The 23884-nt window shown below is 40.5% G+C and overlaps 1 protein-coding gene across 2 annotated transcripts in view; it reads right to left on the bottom strand.

Moving 5' to 3' along the window:
• Positions 1-23350, bottom strand: part of NGF (nerve growth factor) — a 101935-nt gene extending 78585 nt beyond the window's left edge. The window contains exons 1-2 of one of the 2 annotated variants that reach the window (XM_061631895.1): positions 23295-23350; positions 22234-22301 (exon numbers count right to left, since the gene is read on the bottom strand). In XM_061631895.1, coding sequence (XP_061487879.1) covers positions 22234-22284 — 51 coding nt within the window. In that variant the 5' untranslated portion in view covers positions 22285-22301; positions 23295-23350. Of the gene's footprint in view, positions 1-18170; positions 18576-22233; positions 22302-23294 lie in introns of those variants that run through there. The other variant, XM_061631897.1, reaches the window with a different exon arrangement.
• Between the last annotated feature and the right edge of the window lie 534 nt (positions 23351-23884).

Here is a 23884-nt window from a genome sequence, read left to right as displayed (position 1 = left end):
CACCACATTTCAAATGACTTGATTTTTCTCTTATCCGCTTTTTTCACTGTCCAGCTTTCGTATCCATACACAGAGATCAGGAATACCATGGTCTCAATGGTCCTGACTTTAGTGTTCAGTGATACATCTTTGCATTTGAGTACCTTTTCTAATTCTCTCATAGCTGCCCTCCCCAGTCCTAGCCTTCTTCTGATTGCTTGACTATTGTCTCCATTTTGGTTACTGACTGTGCCGAGTTATTGATAATCCTTGACAAGTTCAACGTCCTCGTTGTCAACTTTAAAGTTACATAAATTTTCTGTTGTCTTTACTTTAGTCTTCTTGATGTTCAGCTTAGTCCTGCTTTTGTGCTTTCTTCTTTAACTTTCACCAGCATTCGTTTCAAATATATTGGTGAAAATAACATACAAAATGCATTAGGATAAATTGTTTGCAAAAATGTGCACATTTGTCAAAACTGCATGCAAAATATATTTATTAGGAGAAATTCATTTTAATATGCTGAAAAAAAATCATGAGGATTTAAAAAGAAATTCAGAAATTGCTGCAGAAATGTGGAGAACGAAATTTAAGATTAGAAAAATGAGAAATTGAGAGAACTGAAGTTGACAGACTATTCCATCCCTAATGGTGGGCAATTCAGGCCATACAAAAATAAGTACTTCACATGGTGAATAGTTAACCTATGGAATTTGTTTTCACAGTATGTGGTGCTGGCCACCAAAGTAGATGGCTTTAAAAGGGGATTAGATGGCCAATAAGGCTATCTTAAATAAGAACATAAGAACATAATTTTACACTTGTTTATGTTGAATTGCATTTGCCATTTTTCCGTCCATTCACTCAGTTTGGAGAGGTCTTTTTGGAGCTCTTCGCAATCCCTTTTTGTTTTAACAACCCTGAACAATTTAGTGTCGTCAGCAAACTTGGCCACTTCACTGCTCACTCCTAATTCCAGGTCATTAATGAACAAGTTGAAAAGTACAGGTCCCAATACCGATCCTTGAGGGACTCCACTTTCTACAGCCCTCCATTGGGAGAACTGTCCGTTTATTCCTACTCTCTGCTTTCTGCTTCTTAACCAATTCCTTATCCACAAGAGGACCTCTCCTCTTATTCCATGACTGCTAAGCTTCCTCAGAAGTCTTTGGTGAGGTACCTTGTCAAACGCTTTTTGAAAGTCTAAGTACACTATGTCCACTGGATCACTTCTATCTATATGCTTGTTGACACTCTCAAAGAATTCAAGTAGGTTACTGAGACAGGACTTTCCCTTGCAGAAGCCATGCTGGCTCTGCTTCAGCAAGGCTTGTTCTTCTATGTGCTTAGTTAATCTAGCTTTAATAATATTTTCTACCAGTTGTCCGGGGATGGAAGTTAAGCTAACTGGCCTGTAATTTCCAGGATCCCCCCTAGATCCCTTTTTGAAGATTGGCGTTACATTTGCCACTTTCCAGTCCTCAGTCACAGAGGAGGACCCGAGGGACAAGTTACATATTTTAGTTAGCAGATCAGCAATTTCACCTTTGAGTTCTTTGAGAACTCTCGGGTGGATGCCATCCGGGCCCGGTGATTTGTCAGTTTTTATATTGTCCATTAAGCTTAGAACTTCCTCTCTCGTTACCACTATTTGTCTCAGTTCCTCAGAATCCCTTCCTGTAAATGTTAGTTCAGGTGCAGGGATCTGCCCTATATCTTCCACTGTGAAGACAGATGCAAAGAATTCATTTAGCTTCTCTGCAATCTACTTATCGTTCTTTAGTACACCTTTGACTCCCTTATCATCCAAGGGTCCAATCATCTCCCTAGATGGTCTCCTGCTTTGAATGTATTTATAGAATTTTTTGTGGTTGGTTTTTATGTTCTTAGCAATGTGCTCCTCAAATTCTTTTTTAGCATCCCTTATTGTCTTCTTGCATTTCTTTTGCCAGAGTTTGTGTTCTTTTTTATTTTCTTCATTCGGACAAGACTTCCATTTTCTGAAGGAAGACATTTTGCCTCTAAGAGCTTCCTTGACTTTGCCCGTTAACCATGCTGGCATCTTCTTGGCCCTGGCGGTACCTTTTCTGATCTGCGGTATGCACTCCAGTTGAGCTTCTAATATAGTGTTTTTAAACAACTTCCAAACATTTTCGAGTGATGTGACCCTCTGGACTTTGTTTTTCAGCTTTTTTTTTTACCAATCCCCTCATTTTTGTGAAGTTTCCTCTTTTGAAGTCAAATGTGACCGTGTTGGATTTTCTTGGCAATTGGCCATTTACATGTATGTTTAATTTAATAGCACTGTGGTCACTGCTCCCAATCGGTTCAACAACACTTACATCTCACACCAGGTCCCGGTCCCCACTGAGGATTAAGTCCAGGGTTGCCATCCCTCTGGTCGGTTCCATGACCAACTGGTCTAGGGAATAGTCATTTAGAATATCTAGAAACTTTGCTTCTTTGTCATGACTGGAACACATATGCGGCCAGTCTAGGTCCGGGTAGTTGAAGTCACATCTTATAGTGTGTTGTACGAGATGCTAAGGCCACGGCTGCACCAGACATTTAAAGCAGTATTATACCACTTAAACAGTATTATACCACTTAAGCTTCCCCCAAAGAATTCCAGGAACTGTGGTTTGTTAAGGATGCTGAGAGTAGATAGGAGACCCCTATTCCCTTCACAGAGCTATAATTCGCAGAGTTCCTGGGATGAGGGATTGATTATTAACACCCTCTATGAAGCGAAGAGGGTATATTAACTACTTTAAATGTAAGGCCTAAAGTATGTATTAACTCCATTTCTTTCAAGTGCCTTCAGCCTCTTTTCTTCACTCAAGACCTTCCTCTGTCTTGTCACCAGCTGCAGCTTTATTCCTCTGGGGAAGGCAGTCTCTTCCCCTGTCACTGCCAGTCCATCCCACTCACTTTCCAGATGTGCCACCAGGTTCTAAGAACAACAGAGCACCTGCTGCACCCACCATTCTGCACACGCACATCGCTGCTTCACCCACTGTTGTTCTCTCTCTCTCTCTCTCTCTCTCTCTGTCTCTCTGTCTCTCTGTCTCTCTCTCTCTCTCTCTCTCTCACACACACACACACACAGAGCTATGCCACTCTGCAGAGTCACACTGCCACAGACCACCTGAATGAAGCTCATGGACCACTGGTGGTCCACAGCCCACACTTTGGAAATTCCTGCTGTAAATCAGAAAAGCCTTGTGGAGAGGTTAACATCAATTCATTAACAATATTGATGCAATTGTGCTTTTCAGACGAGGGAAAATGACCTCTTTAGGCTTTTATATATAGTGCCTTGCAAACGTAATCAGACCCCTAAACAATGCTCTCATATTACTGAACCACAAATGATACATTAAAATACCACACAGAACAAAATTACATTTTGAAACACTGAAATTCAAAATCAATTATTGTAAGGTGACATTGGCCCTACGCTGGGAAATGTTTGTAAGAAACACAACAAACTGAAACATGTTGCTTGCCTAAGTATTCAACTCCTGTGCTGTGGAAGCTCCCAGTGCACACAGATGAAATAAATTGCCCTCTCCAGGACACAGTTACCTTACCACTGGCCTCCACCTGTGAACCATTAAAGATGCTGTCACACTGTCAGGATAAAAAACCCACTATTTATTTATTTATTATTTAATTTGTATCCCTCCCTTCCTCCCAGCAGGAGCCCAGGGCGGCAAACAAAGCACCAAAAACACTTTAAAACACCATAAAAACAGACCTTAAAATACATTAAAACAGCGTTAGAAACATTAAAAAAAAACACTGTTGAAGGATCATTGGTCAGGCTGTGGATGTGAAGGAAAATGAAGACCAATGAGCATTCTTCAGAAGTGAGAGATAATGTAATACAAATACATAGATTAGGAAAAGGATACAAAATAATACCTAAGGTGTTTGGATATCCGAGTGAGCATAGTTGGATCAATAATCAGGAAGTGGAAGCTGCATCACACCACCCAGGCACTGCCAAGAAAAGACAGTTCCTCAAAACTCAGTGCTCAAACAAGGAAGAGACTTGTGAGAGAAGCCACAGAGAGGCCAATAATCACTTTGAAGGAGCTACAGAGTTCAGTGGCTGAGAGTTGAGTAATGGTGCACCAATCAACCATATGAAGAGCTCTGCATAACACTGGCCTGTATGGGAGGATGGCAAGAAAGAAACCAGGACTCAAAAAGTACCACCTGAAAGCATGTCTGGAGTTTACCAGAAAGCATGAGAGTGCCCCAGCTGTGATGTGGGAAAAGGTTTTGTGGTCAGGTGAAACCAAGATAAAGCTTTTTGGCCAAAACTCGAAGTGCTATGTGTGGCCTAAACCTAACACTGCCCATGCCTCAAGACACACCGTCCCTACAGTGAAGTATAGTGGTGGCAGCATCATGCTGTGAGGATGCTTCTCATCAGTAGGGACTGGGCATCTTGTTACTAGTCATCTTAGCCAATAAGGCTATCTTGTTACTAGCCATCTTGTCACTAGTCATGATGGCTATATGCTACTTCTAAGATCAGAGGCAACATGCATCTGAATATCAGTTGCTAAGGAACAAGAGAGAGAGAGAGAGAGGGCAATTTCCCTCATGTCTTGGTTGTGGACTTCCTATGAGCATCTAGTTCACCACTGTACTGTATATCTTAAATGGGTAGGCAACCTTTCAGGATCTGAACTTGGCAACCCTACAAATAAATAAATACATTTTAAGTGCCCTAAACCCATTAAGAAAACTCAAACCACTTCCAACTTTTTACACCCATATGACTACTTCAGAAATCGAGACATTTCTTTGTGCTCCGTTCTAGCTCTGTGCTGACTCCAACCAAGAATTTGTTGTTTGCTTTCAGAGCTCCACAGCAGCAAGCCTTGTCTTCTTCTCCACCCAGTGTGAACTACAGCTGCAGTATAGCTTTTTATAGCTGAGGAGGAGAGGAGGAGAAAGAACGAGAACTGGTCCATTAAAGCAATAGATACTACATCTGGAAGAGTGCCTAGGAAGCCAAGTTGTGATGGACACCTACTTATCACACCCCTATAGTGTACTGCCTGCCTGTCAAGCCAGGTATCTTTTAAATTTACTACCCAATAAGGCCTGAGGTCTTTAGCCAGAAATGCTCAATTCAGTGGAAACCAAAGTTCTGGAAGCATAATTAATTTTGAAAAGTAACTATACACATATATCTTAAATTATGCAGCCTTTCATTGGAACATTATTAATGAAAGCACAGCTTGTAAAAGGAGATCTTCATCATAGATCTTTCCAAAGAGCCAATTCAAGTTACTTTTGAAGGTTCACATTCAAGAGTTTTCAGTAGTAGAAACCTCTCTAAGCATGTAACTGCATCAACTAATTTTGAAATTGCAGGGTTTCAAAGCAAATGCCTTAGATTTCAGGTGAGGAACCAATGTGGTTTTGTAACACTGTTGCTAGACAAAACTACTGTTATCATTTAGCGCAACAGATGTAGCTTATGACTGCCCATGATTCTTCCAGTCATGAACTAGAATACATTCTTCCCTCTGTGCCCTTCTAACCCAGTATCTCTCATCTTCCTTACCACTGCTCAAGGTAGATTTGTCTGAGTAACCTGGAAAGTGTAATCATATGTTGTTACTGTTTCCAGTAAAGGAAAATTGGATTTTGATATGGCTACTTGCCAATGGATCCTCTTTTCTCTAAAGCCTGTAATACCATAAACTCAGAACCCTTGGAAAGAGAGAAAAGGATGTTGCCTGGGAAGCAAATATTTCTCTCTTAAAGTTTCCAAGGTATTTCGTAAAGTGAACACTGAGACAAGTTGAGAGAGAGAGAGGGCAAAAATAAAAAGATCAGTACAAACTCAGATTCTGTCTAAATTTATGGAAACTCTGCTACTAACACTTCTCTCCATTCCTTGAAATGTTACCCACAGTATTCTGGGCATCGTAAGTGAGAGGTGACTCAGTCTGGTAAGGTTTTGTTTTATTAAGCACCCCCATCATTCAATACAAAAGAAGCCTTCAAACACATAGGAAAAACAGGTCCCTTTCCATTTGCAAGTTTTAAGTCAAAGACTCCATACATTTAGGGTTGCCAGCTTTTTAACTGGATCTGCTACTGTGTCTTTAGCAGCAGTTATAGAAGCAGTCATTGAACAGGTGAAGTGAAGCTTTTCTCACCACTTTATCTCTATTTAATATATGCATGTCAGCTGCTGTCAAAGGCACAGGAATAACAGAAGTAAAAAAAATGTGACTTTACACACACAGTTCATAAAAGCCTTTCTTGTTGGAAGACACACTAGCAAAAACTAAGTTCTATTGGCATGCTAGATTTGCCCAAAAAGAGACTTTCCCCCACCCCCAAAATAAATTCCAGCTACTGGGATCCAAGATTATGCAATCAGACTGATTTAAATAATTAAGGATACAATCTTTTACTTTAATTTTTGTTCTGTTTTGTTATTTGTTTAAATTGTTTTGTAATAATTTAATATAAATAAACAAGTCATAAAATCACAATGTTTCAGCTTCAAATGTTTAGATATCCTGTCCATGACAGTTTATATATTTAAAATTCCTGGGAGCCAACATCATTCTTTACCTAATATATAAAAATACCGGCTCCAGAAGGGTATGGGAGCAGAGCCTGCCCTGTATTAATCTCCTTTTCTATGTTACAAACCAACCCAGATTTGTGGGAAAGATTATAATAATAGAGGATTCTTTTCTAAAGCAAACATTAATACTGGATCAGAACTAGAATTACAAAATGAATCCCAAGCACAAACACTGAAGATCACAGCATTATAGCAACATATGTATTACATCTTCCTTAGTTATTGAGATGTTACAGTCACTATCATCTCAGTTATCTTATGATTTGCTGCAAAGCCTTAAGAAGGTCCCAGGCTATGGTCTGAAGGCACATAAGGCCAACTCCCTGCTGAAGCTAAGCAGGGTCAGGTCTGGTCAGTGCCTGTATGGGAGACCACCTGGAAACCATATGTAAGCCGCCTTGGGTTTCTATCATGAAAAGAAAGGCGGGGTAGAAATGTAATAAATAAATAAGAATTAAACACTTATGCTTACCATAAAAAAAAGTTAAGAACTAACCTTTTTCAGACCAAGGATCAAAGCCTGAAAGACATACACAGACAGGAAGACACAGAGACACAACCCTCTCCCCCTCCCTTTGCTGGTCCATGTAGATCACTACAGGAGCAGAGGGATTTTTCTCCCCACCACAGTGCTGGGCAGGGCAGAGGGAGGAAGATTGCTCTCTCCACGCTTGTTACCATTGTGGTGCTGGGCTGGACAAAGAGAGGAAACTCTAATCCTAGCCCAGAATTGCAGTCAGGAGAAAGATATATCTCTGCACCATCCAGTCCTCTAGCTCGAACTCCTCTGCTAGCCTTACCATTGGTGAAACAGGGAACAGCAGTGCTGATGCTGAACAAGGCTCCTCTCTTCTTTCCTTTTCACACCACCATTGCTAGTAGACTGGAGTGCTTTGGAAACAGGAAGGAGCACTGCAATTTGCTCCAATGTTCCCAGAGAGGGCTTGGGAACCATCAGAGACCCATTCTTGTTTCTAGCGTGCTCCAGCTTGCCAGCAATGGTAGCAAAATGGAAGAGAAGAGAGGTGCCTGTTTCAACACTGTTACTGCCACTGATTTTGCTGTAGCCAGTAAATTGAGTCTGAGTGTATGTGGGACCATGGGAAGTGGCTTGGACTGCACTCCTAACCCCTCCTACCTGTGGTAATTGGACTTACCTCTGAGTAGTCATTTTAATTGTTTTTTAAATGAAAATTTATTAAGGAAAGAAAACAAGGAAGGGAAAAAACAGGAAAAAAGAGAAAGGGGGGAAAAGGGAGGGGAAAGGGGGAGAAACCCATCAGCTCACATTAATAGTACAACTAAACTTCAATACAACCATCTTAGTTTACACATACAGATCGATATGCCATCCAAAAGTGCCAAATAAGCAACCAAGCAATGTTAGTGTTCATAAAAAGCACATTCATATAGCATGGGTGTTAAGGTCTTCAGACCATTGTGTACTAAATGTTGTTTATCCTTCTAGGCTCAAAGTATAAGTCTCTTAGCAACAATAAGGGCTCATAAAATCCATTTTATTTTCCTGCCATTACTCTCCATGCTGCAGGAATATAATTTAAAAGCACATGAACATCCACAAATATCAAGGATTTCACCAATACAAAGTTGATTTGGACAGCACCTTTAGACCAAAAAGGAATAACACTGGAGAACCTACATCATATGCCTCGGCTAGGCATTTCCAGCATTGCATCTCCAGCATCTGAATTAGATAATATCTTCCTATAGAAATGTTGTGGAGTCCAATATAACCAAAATATAAATTTTTGCTGACTCAATCTCAGTTTTAAACCTAAGGAACCATGCATAATGCAATGCAATTTCCCATTGCTTAGGTTGTATAGCACATTCTAATTCCCTGTTCCATTATTTCCTAAATTCCTGTACTTTACAAGCTTCCAATAAACATTTGCAAACAATACTTATGGGTTTGGCTTTTTGAAATGATGCAATTATTCTTTCCAGCAATGTTCCACTCAAAGTAGACAGACCATAAATAGGCACCAACACGTGTTGTAATTGAAAATATTGCCATTTAGCACTCATTGATAAATGGTATCTAAACTGCAATAAACTGCCAAAAAAATCTCCATCTTCTGAATAGTCATGATTAGTATGGTGCTGTAAGTCATATGGACTGCAGGCCACTGTTTCACCATCCCCAGTTTAAAAAGACATTTATATCTTAATTTTGAAAGACCTATCTAAAACTCAAAAAGTTACAATCCAAGGAAGATCATAAATGGAATATATACAAATCTTCCTCCATTTCTGAGACACACACTTTATGATGGATGTAGACAAATTGGGATGGGTTCAGGGGAGGGCAACAAAGATGACCAACAGTATGAGGAATGTTTGAGGGACCTGGGTAGATTTAACCTGGAGGATACAAGGCTGAGGGGAGACATGATAGCACTGTTCAAATACCTGAAGGACTGCCATACAGAAGAGAGCAAAGTTGTGTTCTCTTATGCTGCAGAGGACAATATTGGTCCCATGGACTGTAATGTAAAATTTTCCTTCTAGTCATTATGATGTAGCTTTACTGATTCAGCTGAAGCTTGATATCATTTTAAAAGCACAGAAGTTACATATTGCATGCATGAGGCATACTGCTTTGCTCCATATTTTAGGCAACTCATAGGAGCTACAAACTCCTGAGCCAATGCGTTCTGAGCTGTCCAGTACATACTTCAGTTCTACTATAGCTCTAACCACACACAAATCTTTTTAAAATCTTAGTATGAAACATAAACCAAAGATTGTAATAAACAAGAAAATTGAGCTATTATATTAATATTACTTGCCTTTAAATTAATTTCATTTGTAATTTTCTGTAATGAATGGGTAGGTGCAAAGGCAAAACATATGTCTCGGCCACAGAGGCTCATTTCCATTGTATCAATATCCTAAACATATTTGTGCTAGTAAGTGTGCTGTGGATGATTACATAAAGTATTGCTATGGGTTTGGAGGCTGAGATAGATGATTTCTATGAGCCCCCTTTCAGCCTGTGATTTGGAACCCTGCACCTGGAGGTGAGAAACCTGCTCCGCTGGTCAGATGAGTCTCTTTTCTTAACCTAATAGAGTGGCCAAGTGAGTTAATGTGTCCATTAACTGGGGAATGGGCCAGGGAGATCCTATTGTTGTTGAAACTCTCCAGGAGAGCCCCCTCCCTTCCTGGGGCCTAGGAGAGGCTTGTGTTTTAAGTGGAGTCTGAGGAAAGGTTGGGAACTAGAGACACACAGAAAGGCTGGCTCCCTGCACCATGGCTTTAGGATGCCTCTGTAATCCTGATAGAAAAGCAAGATCTATTGGACCGCTGATGCTTTGAATCCCTCCATCTTAAACTCAGGTTGGAATGTGTGTAGATAAACAAACAAAAAATATTTCATAAAGACACCATAGTCTCCACTAACCTTCTTTCCAAGGAAACCAAAACCTGGGTAAGCACAGGGATCCCTGGAGATCTCTCACCGCTTGGAGATTGGGGTGGTATGCAACAGTATCCTAACTACACTTACCAAGAAGAAAGCCCCATTCAACTTAGTGGCACTTCTGAGCAAACATGTTTACAACTGTGTTGCAAATACTGTTCTGTACATAATGTGAAAATGAAATGTTTTTCAAGTTCACTTTGAGATAATCCACTGTTACCTTTTTAGTTATATAGAAAGTGTCCTCATTGTAGTACTATAGAGATTAAATTTTAGTGCATTTCATACACGTTTAGACCTTTTACTTCTTACAATACCTCTTGATTTTGCTTAATACAAGTAAATAATTCCAGGTTTTTAAATCCCTTTTCTCATTTAAAAGCTATAAATTGTGTCTCTATATAATTCATCTTTGTTTACAATTAAATACACACAATCAACACCCATTCTGTGCCTTTCACTTCGCTCTTTGGAGGAAAGGAAATTAATCTTCTCTAGCTAATCCTGAGACATAACAAATACAGATTTTACTTATCCTCTAGTGATAAAATTGCACAATCTACAAGTGAAAGATTTTACTAATGAATTAGTTTTTTTTATAAAGTGCAAATTTGTTGGTTTCATAAAAATATGAGAACATGATGGTACTAACAAAATTAATACATCTTATAGGAGTTAGAGATGGAAAACAAAAACTGATTACCTCTTTGTGATAAATGAGTGGATTTATCACCCACTGTAAACAATTTGCCCGGCACTTTGCAGTAAAAATCTCTGGGATGAGTTCTCACTTGGATGCTGTAGTTGATACAAGCCTAGTGGATGCAAGTTTGCCCCTGCTTGTCCATTGTTAATGGATACTTTCCAATTTGTACAGCCTGAGGATGTGGACAGGATCCTTTGAGAGGTGAGGACCATCACACATGTGTTAGATCCTAGCCTCTCCTGGCTCCTTAAAAAGGCTGGGGGGGGGGAACTGGCCAAGTGGATAAAGGGAGTGATTAATGCCTCTTTACAGCAAAGCAGGGTCAAACATGTCTAAAGGAGGCAATTGTAAGTCCCCTATTGAAAAGTGTTCCCTGAATCCCACTGTATTGGATAATTACTTGCCAGTCTCCCTTCTTCCTTCCTTCCCTCCCATTTGTTCGTTGCTTTTCTGCATATATATGCACTCAGAAAAGCGACTTACAGTTAATAAAATATATTAAAAATTAAAGAACAAAACAAGTACACAAGGTGGTGGATCAAGCCTTCTTAGGACGGCTACATAACAGAAGTCCTCCAAAAACCTTTCAAAAGTTAAGAACCAAATGCTTGGGAGAAATGTTTTTGCATGGTGCTTAAAGATAACATCAGGCGCACCTTCTTGGGAAGAGCATTCCACAAATGGGGGACCATGACTGAGAAGGTTTGTTCTCACGTTGAAACTCTCTGCATCTCCTTTGGAGGGGCACACGAAGAAGGACCTCTGATGCCAAGCGCAGGGTCCGGGTTGGTACATATACGGAGAGGTAGTCCTTGATATATTGCCATCCTGAGCCATATAAGGCTTTATAGATCAAAACCAGCACTTTGAATTGAGCCCAGAAATTACTTGGTAGCCAGTGCAGTTGTGCCAGAATTGGTGTTATGTGTTCAAACCGGCTTATCCCAGTGAGCAGTATGGCTGCTGAATTCTGCACCAGCTGGTTTCCAAACTGTCTTCAAAGGCAGCCCCACGTATAATGCTTTGCAGTAATCTAACTTAGTGGTTACCAGAGAATCAACAACAGAAGTCAGGCTATCCCTGTCCAGACAGGGTTGCAGCTGGGTCACCAACCAAAGCTGATAGAAGGCCATCCTCACCACTGAGGCCACTTGAGCCTCAAGCGACAGTAGTGGATCCAGAAGTACTCCCAAGCTACGTACTTGTTCCTTCAGAGGGACTTCTTCCCACCAAGAGAAGGCCACTACCCCTCCATCTGGTCTAGGGAACCACCCACTAACAGTGCCTCAGTCTTGTCTGGATTCAGCTTCATTTTATTGACTCTCATTCAGTCCATTACCAAGGCAAGATATTGGTCTAGTACATCTACTGCCACACCTGGAGATGTAAAGGAGAGACAGAGTTGTGTGTCATCACCATATTGCTGACAACTTACTCCAAATCTCTGGATGATCCCATTTAGCAGTTTCATGTAGATGCTAAATAGCATGGGAGAGAAAATAGAACCCTACGGAAGCCAAGGCTGAAGGTTCTTCGGAGCTGAATGATACCCCCCAAGCATCACCCTCTGAGAGCAACCATCCAAGTAGGACTGGAACCATTGCAGAGCAGTATTATCCACCCCAATTTGGACAGCTGCTCCAGAAGAATACCATGGTTGATGGTATCAAAAGCTCAAGGAGGATTAAAGAGACACACTCTCCTATCTCCTGACATAGCTCCATCCATATTAAATTGCATCTTTGATTTCTTATATTGTATGTTATTGTATTCCAAGATGAATTCTATGGAATGCAAATTGTAATACTATAAAATATAAGAAATAAAAGAAGCAATATGAATACAATTAAAAATCATACAACACCTAACATAGCACAATAATTCAATGGTCCACCAAGACCATGAGCAATTTTGAAGTGTCTGTAGGGGGGAAAAGTTTGGGAACCACTGATCTAGATCCATTTCAATCTGGCTTCAGGGTTGGTTTTGGGGCAGAGACAGCATTGGTCGCCTTGGTGGATGACCTACGCCGGGAACTGGACAGGGGGAGTACGTCCCTGTTGGTTCTGCTGGACCTCTCAGTGGCTTTCAGTACCATCGACCATAGTATCCTTCTGGGTCACCTCACTGGGATGGGACCTGGAGGCACTGTTTCACCATGTCTCAATTCCTTTCTGGTGGGGCAAGCCCGGAAGGTGGTGCTGGGGGATTCCTGTTCAACTTCTTGGCCATTGGATTGTGGAATCCCTCAGAGTTCTGTCCCCTATGCTATTTAACATATATATGAAACCTCTAGGAGATGTTGTCCAGAGTGCTAATGACACCCAACTCTATTTCTCATTTCCATCTAAATCCAAGGAAGCTGTTTCAGTTCTAAACCAGTGTCTGCTGTCAGTAACGAATCAGATGAGGGCAAACAAATTGAAGCTTAATCCAGACAAGGCAGAAGTGCTCCTGGTCAGTCGAAAGGCAGATTAGGGTATAGGGATTCAATCTGTGGATAGGTTTACAATCCCCCTGAAGACACATGTTTTCTATTTGGGTGTATTCCTGGACTCAGCCCGGAGCCTAGATGCCCAGGTCTCAGCAGTAGCCAGGACTCGCATTAAACACAATAGAATGACGAAGAGGTTGGAAAAAGGTGACTTCAGAATTAGTGTGATAGAGACAAATAAATGATGTACCAATATAAAATTCTGTTTGAGTAAAATTCTGGAAACACCTAATTGATAGTGCCCCTTTTATGTTTGAGCCACTCAGAGAACAATGTTATTGGGTGCCTTTATATATAAATATAGTTAATAAATGCAATTAATTAATCAGCAAGAGACATAAAAACTGGTACTCTGAAAATAGAAGTAAAATATTCACTCCTATGCTGTTTACTGTTACTTCTGTGGGCAATGAGCTATTGACTTTCCTCTCTGTTCTTTTACTCATGGTGAGAAGAAAGCAATACCAGTTTGCCTGCATTAAGCAAGGGGAATATTGCCATTGTAAAAGATTCCTGCCCAACCATTTTGGTCCAGGAGACAGAAGAACTTTACAGCAACAACCCACACTAATTCTCCTAAAAAATGTCTGGAAGTATTGCTGGATCTCCTGGATGTGATGTTAATACTTTCCAGTTGAAGCTCCAACCAAAATAAAAAAAGTGTGTGAATACATTTTAGAAACTAGAAGAATGAACAAATTTAGGCTAGGTGATTTTAACAACAGTTATAGAAATGTTGTGGTCATTCAGTATCTTAGAGCATTTAATGGATGGCCAGGTAGGACTGTTTGCAGGGAATAACTCCTACCAACTTAATCTTATATACCATCTCTTTTTTTTAACCAGACCTCCTGTCAGTCATTCACATTCTAGCCACCTCCAGATTAGTCTACTGTAATGTGTTCCATGTGGGGCTGTACTTAAAGACAGTCTGGACGCTTCAGTTGGTGCAAATTTCAGCAATCAGAAGTTCAGACTGGAACCAGTCAATTGGCTCATATTACACCAATCTTGTACCAGCTTCACTGGTTGGTATTCAATACTAGCCCTACTCAGAGTAAACCCATTGAAGTTAACAGATATGGGTTCATTAATTTCAATGGGTCTACTCTGAGTATAACTTAGTTGAATACAACCCACTGTTTCCAGGCTTAATTCAAGCTGCTGGTTTTGACCTCTGAAACTTTAAATGGCCTAGGACCAGTATAGCTCAAGAATCACCTCCTTCCACATGCTGAGAATGTTAGTTCACTTCCAAGGCCTTGTTCTGGGTTCCCCCCTTCCAGCAGAGATGTGGTGGGTGGGTATCCAAGAGTGTCTCTTCGCTCAGCAATCAAGATCTGGAACAGTCTCCCAAGGGAAGTTTACTTCATGTTTTAAATGGGTGATGAAGAATGTTTCATTTTAACGAGTTTTGCAGATTATCATTCTATACAGCTACTGCCTTTTTACTTTCTCAAACTGCAATATTATATATTTCCATTGAACTAAATGGGACTTTGTTCCAAGGAGATTTATACAAGACTGCAGTTTAAAGATTGTCATTGATTTTATTGGTATTTTGTCATGGGTGTTATTGATATTTTCTGTTTTTCAATCATTATGCTTCCCCCCCTTTTTGCCTCACAGGGGCTGCATGTTGACCCCTATGCTGATTCCAAATGGAAGATGGGAGCAGTGTAATTAGAGCAAATGGAGCAATCTAAATGAGTGACCATTGCACAAGAAGCCTGAACCAGTTGAAACATCTTTATTATTATTATTTATTACATTTATTTGTCACTTTATACAAAAAAGTCTGAATAAGATTGAACAGGATAAAATAGATAAGGAAAGATTTTAGGTACTCTTACAATCATTTACATCCCTCTACTTTATCCATTACTTCTAGTTTAACACTTCAGTATCAGGGACAATGCCATTTGAACAAGGTCTCCAAGTTATTTTCTTAGCAAAATATTTTTGTGACACTATTTAGAGGTTACTGTTATCTAGAGTCTGATGTTCCAAGCACAGTAGCTTTTATCAAGTCCAGATCTCAGATTCTGAGCCATGAGCTATGCGAATTCTCTCCTTGCTAGAAAAAACCCCCCTAACTTTGATGTACAGATCCCTCCCCCATTTCCCCCCATGTTCTCTAGTTCATTGCTATAGTTAATTTTTTTTTTGTAATTTGACCCATCTATTATTTCCACAGACCATCATTTGCAATCTTATGGGTGGTCTACTATTTCCACTGAAGTTCCTCTTGCTCTGTAGGCTAGAAGACCAATGCAGGGTTAAATTAAGCAAGCATCATTAATTTCAAATCAGCTGCATGAATACACAGAAGTAAGTTCTTCCTAATCTACCTGCATATCTATCCCTTTTGTCTCCTTATAATCATACAAAAGCCAAGAGAAAAAAAGGACAAAAGGCAGAGAACCTCCTCCTTGCTTCTATAGGTGAATTAATTCCAGACCATGAATCGTTTAATGTTTTACCAATAACAACGGCAACTATTTCCATCTGAAATGCCAGATATTCATGTGGAACAGTCTTCCCCCTGCAATTTTGTCTTACTATTTACATTACTTTTTCACCTCAAAGACAGACTCACAAAGGTTTCTGGCAGAGAAAGTAAAGTAAAAATGGGTCTATATGTGATCTGGCTCACAACTCAATACACAACTGAAGAACACATGTAGAAATGTGGTAGTGTAGGGCTTTTTAAAAAACAGTTTGATCCTGTGTATGTTTACTCAGAAGCAAACCCCATTAATGCCAATTCAATTCTATGTAAGTGCGCTTAAGCCTTTGTGGTTTTATTTGCTAACCTACTTTAGTGAACATCAATAAAACATCAATCAGGAACAATTTATATTTATCAGAAGTCTATGCTCAGCATGTATTTGTTAGATAGGAATTGCCAGCAGAGGTCACCATTGCTTTAAATGACATGATAGACAAGGGCATTCTTAAAAAAAAAACACCCTGAAAAACTTTAAATGGATGGTCTTGGAGAGCTATATCAGCAAAGAGTGGGGTGACAATAATGTGACAGAACACATCTTGTATTATTTCCATGCATGTTGTATTTCATCTGGACTATAGGGATCAGTACATGAATCTTGAAACAAACATTATTTCTTTTGAAATCCATGCAATTGACAAAGAATTTTAAAGTGTACAAAACCAAAACAAATCTGTATCAACAAGTGGGTTTATCCTATCAACATCACAGCCATAGACATCATATCTATCTATACCTGATGAATTTGTCCCTACATGTTCTGTAAAGCATAAGCACTTTCCATTCAGAAACATGTTAGGTTTTCTGAATCTAAGCTCTGACAGTTTAAAGCAAATAGGGAAAAATGATTCTTAAAGTTAGGACTGACACAGGCATATAATAACTTCTATGGGACAAAGCAAAATCTTTGAGCTCTCTGCACATCCTTTAAATGAAACTGACAACTCAAAAAAGAAAACCAAGGATGCTGTTCAGCAAAGTTGTACTTATCTAATGCTAGGAGAAAGTAATGAGCAATAGAGACATCATGACTTCCTCTCCCTGCGTCTTGTGAAAACAGATTTCATCCCTTAAGGGCGAGTTCCCTGCATTTCTCAAGTTGCTGAATTATCATTATCCCAATTTCACTGAACAATGTCTCCGGATGCTTCTGAGATCGTTAAGCAATGATTCAGACACTTGATGCTAAGGTCCTGATCCCCTTTGGCTCATCACGTGACTCATCCAACTGATTTGGCCTTTGGTCATTATTGTCTTTTTTTTTTGTCATGGAGGTGAAACAGAAACCCCCAACCCCATGGCCCATAATGACATGTTTCTCATTTTATAACAGTACAGTATAACTCCATATGATGCCACTGATCTGTCACCACAGCTGAGTTACTTAATTATGAAATATTAATCAAACAACTGAACACTGAGAACATCACTGGAACCAGGTGCCTTTAAGTTATCAGAGAAAGTGAGCCTAACAGGAAGAGTGCTGGACAGAATCTCTTATTGCAACTTAACAACCACAATCTCAAAAGTTCTGCTATACGTTTTGTTAGGCTAAGGTGCGAGGCTACATCATACTTAACAGGCGAAACCCCGCACCTAGCTCTAGCTTATACCACAAAGGATTTACACTAATACACTGCCTGCAAACTTCCAAGCTTGCGACAATTTGAAAAAACAAACAAAACAAAAACAGCCTCACAAGAAGGCACATTCTTATTTCTGTATTCATTCATTTATTTCTTACAAGTTCCTGATCAGAGAAGACATTGCTTAAAAGTTAAGTGGAGGAAGAAACAGATTCATAAAGTGTCCCACCTCTTTCCCTCCTATCTGGCGTTTCCCTTCGAAAAATACAGCTTAATCACCAAACATAAATCAGTGAGCACCGTCAGTTTCCGTCCTGTCCCTGCGAGGCAAACAGCAGGGAGTTTGTAGCTTGTGGGGAAACTGGCTGCAGAAATGCAACCCTACAAGTGTCTAGTGATTTTTTTAAAAAGGTGTAAAGAAGTGCGAGAAAGCAACAATCGGATTTACACGAGAATGCCATATACACACTTCTCTGTGTCTATTTGTTTGAGAAATGACCAATGCACTCTTTAACCACAGACTTTAGCACGGGGCTGCTATCCAGAGAAATACGTTCAGACGTTCCCCTGAGGATGTTACAGCGGCTGGCTTTTCTGTTCCCACACAACATGGACCTAACACCCAAAGGTGGTGCGTGCAATTTCGAGTGACAGCAAAAGGAACGGGCTTCTGAGCTTGGGAGTTTGCTGAGTGGATCCCGTCCCTTATGGCAAGCTGCTCCATGCCAGGGCAACCAACCAGCCCCTTGGCAGTCAAACCTCTCCCACTCGCCTGTCCCCCTCCCTACGTCCATTGGCCAAAGCTTAGCTCACTCACCTCAGCGCTGCAGCCGCGGGCAGGTGGAAAGAGGCCCCCTAGGAGCTGCTGCTATAGGCGCCGTTGCCCAGGCTGCAGGGAATCCTAAAGCGCCTTGCTCCGTGGCCACTTTCCCAACGCACGCGAGCCATTCACTTCACACGCGCGCCGCAGCCTCATTCACAGCGTCTCGCTCATCTCCGATGGAGCTGCTGCTGCGGCGGCGGCGGCGGCACTGACTCACGAGAGGGACTTGCTCCGGTCGCGCTCCGCCTGGGTCCTAGCGCCATAAAACACACGCCCGGGGAGCTTTACAGGCTCGCACCAAGCAGCCCAGATACTTCGGGAAAGTCCCCTGAAGGTGCTGACTGACTCGGAAGGATCGCACGCGGGTTTGAGGCTGCCCGCAGCTTTCCCGCCGTCCCGCTCGCCCGCCTTGCTTCGCTCGGGATAGGGATTCGCAGGCACGTGCCGACTCCTGGCTCACGCGGGGGGATTAAGAGAAATACAGGCAACTGCCTCAGGGGGCCTTCCCGACTTCTGATAGGAGGAGGTTGGACGTAGCGCCCACGAAGACCTCCAGAACCACCCACACCACTCCGCACATATGAGAGGCGAAAGCAAAAGTCGGATAGTTACATTCTAAGCGCCCTTCACTCATGAACTTGGATGAATATCCAAATTCGCGCCATATTTAACTGGGCAACTTTTAGTTTTAGTGCCCCCTCCTAACATTCACTGAAACAGCCCCTGTTGATGGCCTCTAGTGAGACGAGTGACCGTCTATTATAAAATACGTACCCTGTAAACAAGAACCATCCCAATTTATGTGGAAGAGCTAATAGTTAAGGGTCCTTAATTAAGGAGCAGTGCATTAGTTTTGTAAAGAGCATTCATAAATAATGAGTGTCAGAATAAGCTAGTAAGTAAGCGCGAAAGATTCTGAAATATGCAGTAAATTTACTGAGGGAAAACTGAGGATACTGATGTTGAATCCTTCGTCACCATCTCTCCCCCCCACACAAAAAAAGATGCAACAGGCCAAATTGCAAACTGAAACTTTGTCACTTTTGGAATGTAGGAATGCCATACTGAGCAGCCAACACCAGCCAATAGCAACAGTAAGAAGTTTGCTCAAAGACAACTGGGAATGTTGTATTAGTAAGTGAATGAATAGCCAATTTATTATTCAGAAATTGCTAATCATAGTTAACTAGCCATACACAAGATATACGATGGCAAATTCTAAAGTTCTGAAAAGTATGCCAGACTAAATGGACCTTTGGTCGGATCTGGAAGGGTTCTCCTTAGGTATTTACGTACAACTTCCAAAATAGTAAGAAATTCAATCTGCTTCATGCATCAGAGCAAGCAGAGCTTATGCCACAATAAACCAATTAATTTCCATGATACCAACACATACTTGGTACTATAGCAATAGCAAATTGCATAATTTATCAATAACAAAGCAATAAATCATGCCTTCAGACTGAATGCTGAAACACATTTTACAGGCCATATTTGTTTGATTTCTCTGCCAGCAACAAAGGTGGATAAGGTATCCAAAAGGAATGCAGGCCTGATACTATCAACCAATCTTATGCAGAGACTGCTGCCCACTTTACACTTCCATAGAACATAATGGTTGTCCCTGCATACCTGCAGTGATGTGCTTGCTACAGAAAATCACTTCTATGTGGCTGGGGCTTCATATCGTTATGTCTAGAACTGACTTCTCAGAGGAATTCATTATAAGTGCCATCGCCAGTACTGGAGATGTAATGTTGGCCTGTATAGTTCTCATGCAATTAGTCTGAACCACATGAGAAGTCAAAACCAGGTAGTATCACAGCTGCAAGGAACGTCAAGCACATGATAATTTTCTGTGCCAATTATTCCATATAATGTTTAATACAAACATTAAGCTGGCTCTTCTTTCACAGGACACAGTTGCAAAATATTCCATTTTACAATATTTTATGGCAACTATACTGAAAATAAAAGCATATTTCCAATGTGCTATGGTTTTTTTTAAAAAAGAAAAGAAATGGCAACAGGTCACAGCTAAATGTATACTAGATATGTAAACAGAAAAAGCAAATAACAAGAGAGTCCTGATGAGAAACACAGCATAACTTGGACCCTCTTGCTTTAAAACAGAGAGGACTCAGTTTGTGATCCTAAATTCAAATGTATATGTGATTTAACATGTCTAATTCCATCCAGCAGAGGGAAGTGTTGTGAGATGAGTACTGTATCATTTAACTCTAGCAAGACTGAAACAGGTAATTTAAACAGATTGGAGGAGGAGAGCATAATCCCATTTTTAATTCTGGAGTGACGCTCACTCAAAACTTAAGTATGACCGAAGCAGATTCTCAGAATATAATTATGAGTTTGAGTCTCATTTGCATGTATTCTGTTCTTGCTTTTCTACCATTCAGCTTCCTTCCTCTTAGCCAGAACCAGGCTTACCAGAAGATAATGACGTGACTAGATAATTTTATCACTATATACCTGCTGATATTGTCATAATGTATGGTACATATGCCCTCATCTCAATGAATCTGAGCAAATAAGGAATACATGTTTCTTGATTTATGGACACTGCTAGACAGCCATGCAGATGTTTAATGTCTGCATGAAGTATATTAAGACAGGGTTTCTCAGAATGTAGAAGAAAACAAATAAAAGAATTCCAAATCTGTGTAATGTTAAATAGTGCAACGGCAATTTATGTTTCATACAACAGCATGTTTATATCTCTTCTCCTGAATAATTACAGTCTTCTTAAGACACAGAAGTGGGTTTGGGATTCTGTATGATTAAATGAAGCACTCATGATTTTGAGAAAGACTGCTTAACAGCTGTGTGCACATCAACAACTCTGCATAAGGTGTTGGGCCAACCACCAGAAGGAAAGGACACAATTATGTAAGCAAATAGCTGGTGAATTAATATGCATGCCCAAGATGATCAGAAGTCTGGAAAGAATAGTGGTACATTCAACAAGACTCAATTTCATTGTTATTATAGTACACTTATGTCCCACCTTCCTTCCATTATAGAACTCAAGGCAAAATATGTGTGGTTTTTTTGGGGGGGGCTCCCATCTAACCACTGGCTGGACCCAGACCTCCTTAGCTTCAGCGTAAGGTGAAGGTACATGACATGTGGGAAGTGCCATTAGAGGAACAACATGCTATAAAAAAACTCCACAGGCTGTTGTTAATGAGCTAATGTTCCAAATAAAAGGGATGTGATGGTAGAAAGCATTAAAGCAGGTGTTGGAACCTTTGACCCTCCAGATGTTGCCAAACAATAACAACAAGCATAGCCAATGGCCAGGGTTGAAGGGAGTTGTAGCTCAGCAACATCTGAAGAGCCAAAGGTTCCCAACACCTGCATTAAGTACTACATTTGCAGGTAAATAGATGGTTTACAGAGAGCCAGTGTTGTGTAGTGGTTAAGGTGTTGGACTACGAGGAGACCAGGGTTCAAATCCCCACACAGCCATGAAGCTCACTGGGTGACCTTGGGCCAGTCACTGCCTCTTAGCCTCAGAGAGAGGCAATGGTAAACCCCCTCTGAATACCACTTACCATGAAAACCCTATTCATAGGGTCGCCCATAAGTCAGAATCGACTTGAAGGCAGTCCATTTCATTTTTCAGATGGTTTATGTGCTACAAGGACACATTGGTGTGATGGAGATGTGCATGTTTGCAGAGCTTGGAAATGTTACTTTTTTAAACTACAACTCCCATCAGCCCCAGCCAGCATGGCCACTGGATTGGGCCAATGGGAGTTGTAGTTAAAAAAATTAACTTTTCCAAGCTCTGCATGTTTGTTAGCCTTCCTCAGTCTGGTGACCTCAAAATGTTTTGGACTATATCTGTTTGGGGTTGATGGGAGTTGTGGTCCAAAACATCTGGAAGATGTGAAGATGGGGAATGGTGCGCTATACAGACACCAGCCTGGATTAAAAGGGAAAAAATGGGGAATATATAAGAAGGTTATTGGGGAAGGTTAAAAAAGGGGGAAAGGAAACATGAGGGAGAAGCAGGAAGCATCATAGTACTTACCATTCTTGCTTGCTTGGAATAGGTTGCTGTGAATGGATGATAAATCCGCATCTCAAAAGAGAAAAAGGCTGCATAAAATATTGATGGGAAAAAGGTTTGGTGTGGTGAATATGCTGTATCACTGTTAGAATCCTTTGAAATTAGGGATGTATTATACAAACTCTAGCAATCCTCAGCAATTATGGTTTGGGTAAGCAGGTAGGGAGCAAATAAAAAAAATAAGATGGTAATATGTGGGTTTTATTTTAAACTCCTACACCTGGAATGCTTATGTAATATATGTAATGGCAAGACAGGTCTGCCCATTTCTGCTTTTATATTCTAATTTTAAACACACATGCAAAACTAATTAATGGTGATTTTCCAGACTTGGCTTCCATTTTGACTACTTTTTTCATTTTAACAATGAATATTGACTTGTTCAATGCAAAATCTACATGCTTTTCAATTTCAGTAGGAAAGAGCTAAGCACCTACTTAAATGGTGAAATCAATGGGACTTAAATGTTACAGAAAGAGACATTATTTTGGAAATAAGAAGGTAGCTAGCTAATGTTTTATGGCACACTAGGATCCATTCTGGACCCGGTTGTGCCAAGCACACTGTATTGTAGAAATTCTGACTGCTTTGCATTTATAATTATTATGGGTTGTTTGTTTTGACTGTCTTTATTGTTCTTATTGTATGACAAGCAGGCACACACCCCACCTGTTTTCTACAGAAGAACCAGATGAGAGATATCCTGTGTAGCCTTCCCTTCTCATTTCTCCTCCTTACTCCCAGACCAGGAGGTGTTTGGAGTTGTGGAGGTTCATCTTTTCTGGCAGACAGGAACCCAGTCTGTACTTTCCTTTCACCTTTCCTTAGTATGGTCTTAGTGTAGGTGAATTAGCTAGGCAATGTGAGAAGTCCAGGTCCTGGGTAGGCAAAAATGTAACCAACTCCACAGAATTCAAATTAAAAGAGCAAATGTATTTAAATCAGTGTAAGATAATGGAAGAAATAAGAAGCTGCTTTAAAAGAAAGCAAAGATATAGTCACTAACTGAACTAGTAACTTACAAAATATCCTGAGGTGATGTTCAAACGAAGACAATTTGTAGAAGGCATTCAATGGAGAGACAAAGAACATTAGAGAACTTACTTGTTTTGTTTCTGGAGATTAAGGGTGGAGGCTGGCCAGGTAAGAAAGGGACCAACCAATCAGGAGAAGCCAGCTCTCCTTGTCATCCCTGAGATTTATTATGTATATAGAAGAGAATTTGATCATTAATGCTTGTCAGTGGGACAAGAGGTATGAATGGGACCTATCTCCTCTGGAATTTGCCTTTTTCACAGCTGCCACACACTGTGACAACATCTTTATTAAGCTATCCACTACAACCCCAAGGTCTCATTCCTGGTCAGTCACTGCCAGTTCAGACCCCATTCGTGTATATGACAAATTAAGGATTTTTTGCCCCTATATGCATCAGTTTATGCTTGTTTACATTCAACTGCATTTGCCATTTTACCACCAATTAACTCACTCAGTTTGGAGAGATCCTTTGTGAGCTCTTTGTTTTAACCACCATGACCAATTTAGTGTGATCAGCATACTTGGCCATCTCACTACTCACCTCTAACTCTAGATTGTTTATGAACAAGTTTAA

The sequence above is a fragment of the Rhineura floridana genome, chromosome 6, assembly GCF_030035675.1.
Source record: "Rhineura floridana isolate rRhiFlo1 chromosome 6, rRhiFlo1.hap2, whole genome shotgun sequence".
NCBI lineage: Eukaryota > Metazoa > Chordata > Lepidosauria > Squamata > Rhineuridae > Rhineura > Rhineura floridana.
This window is presented reverse-complemented; position numbering and strand designations above follow the sequence as displayed.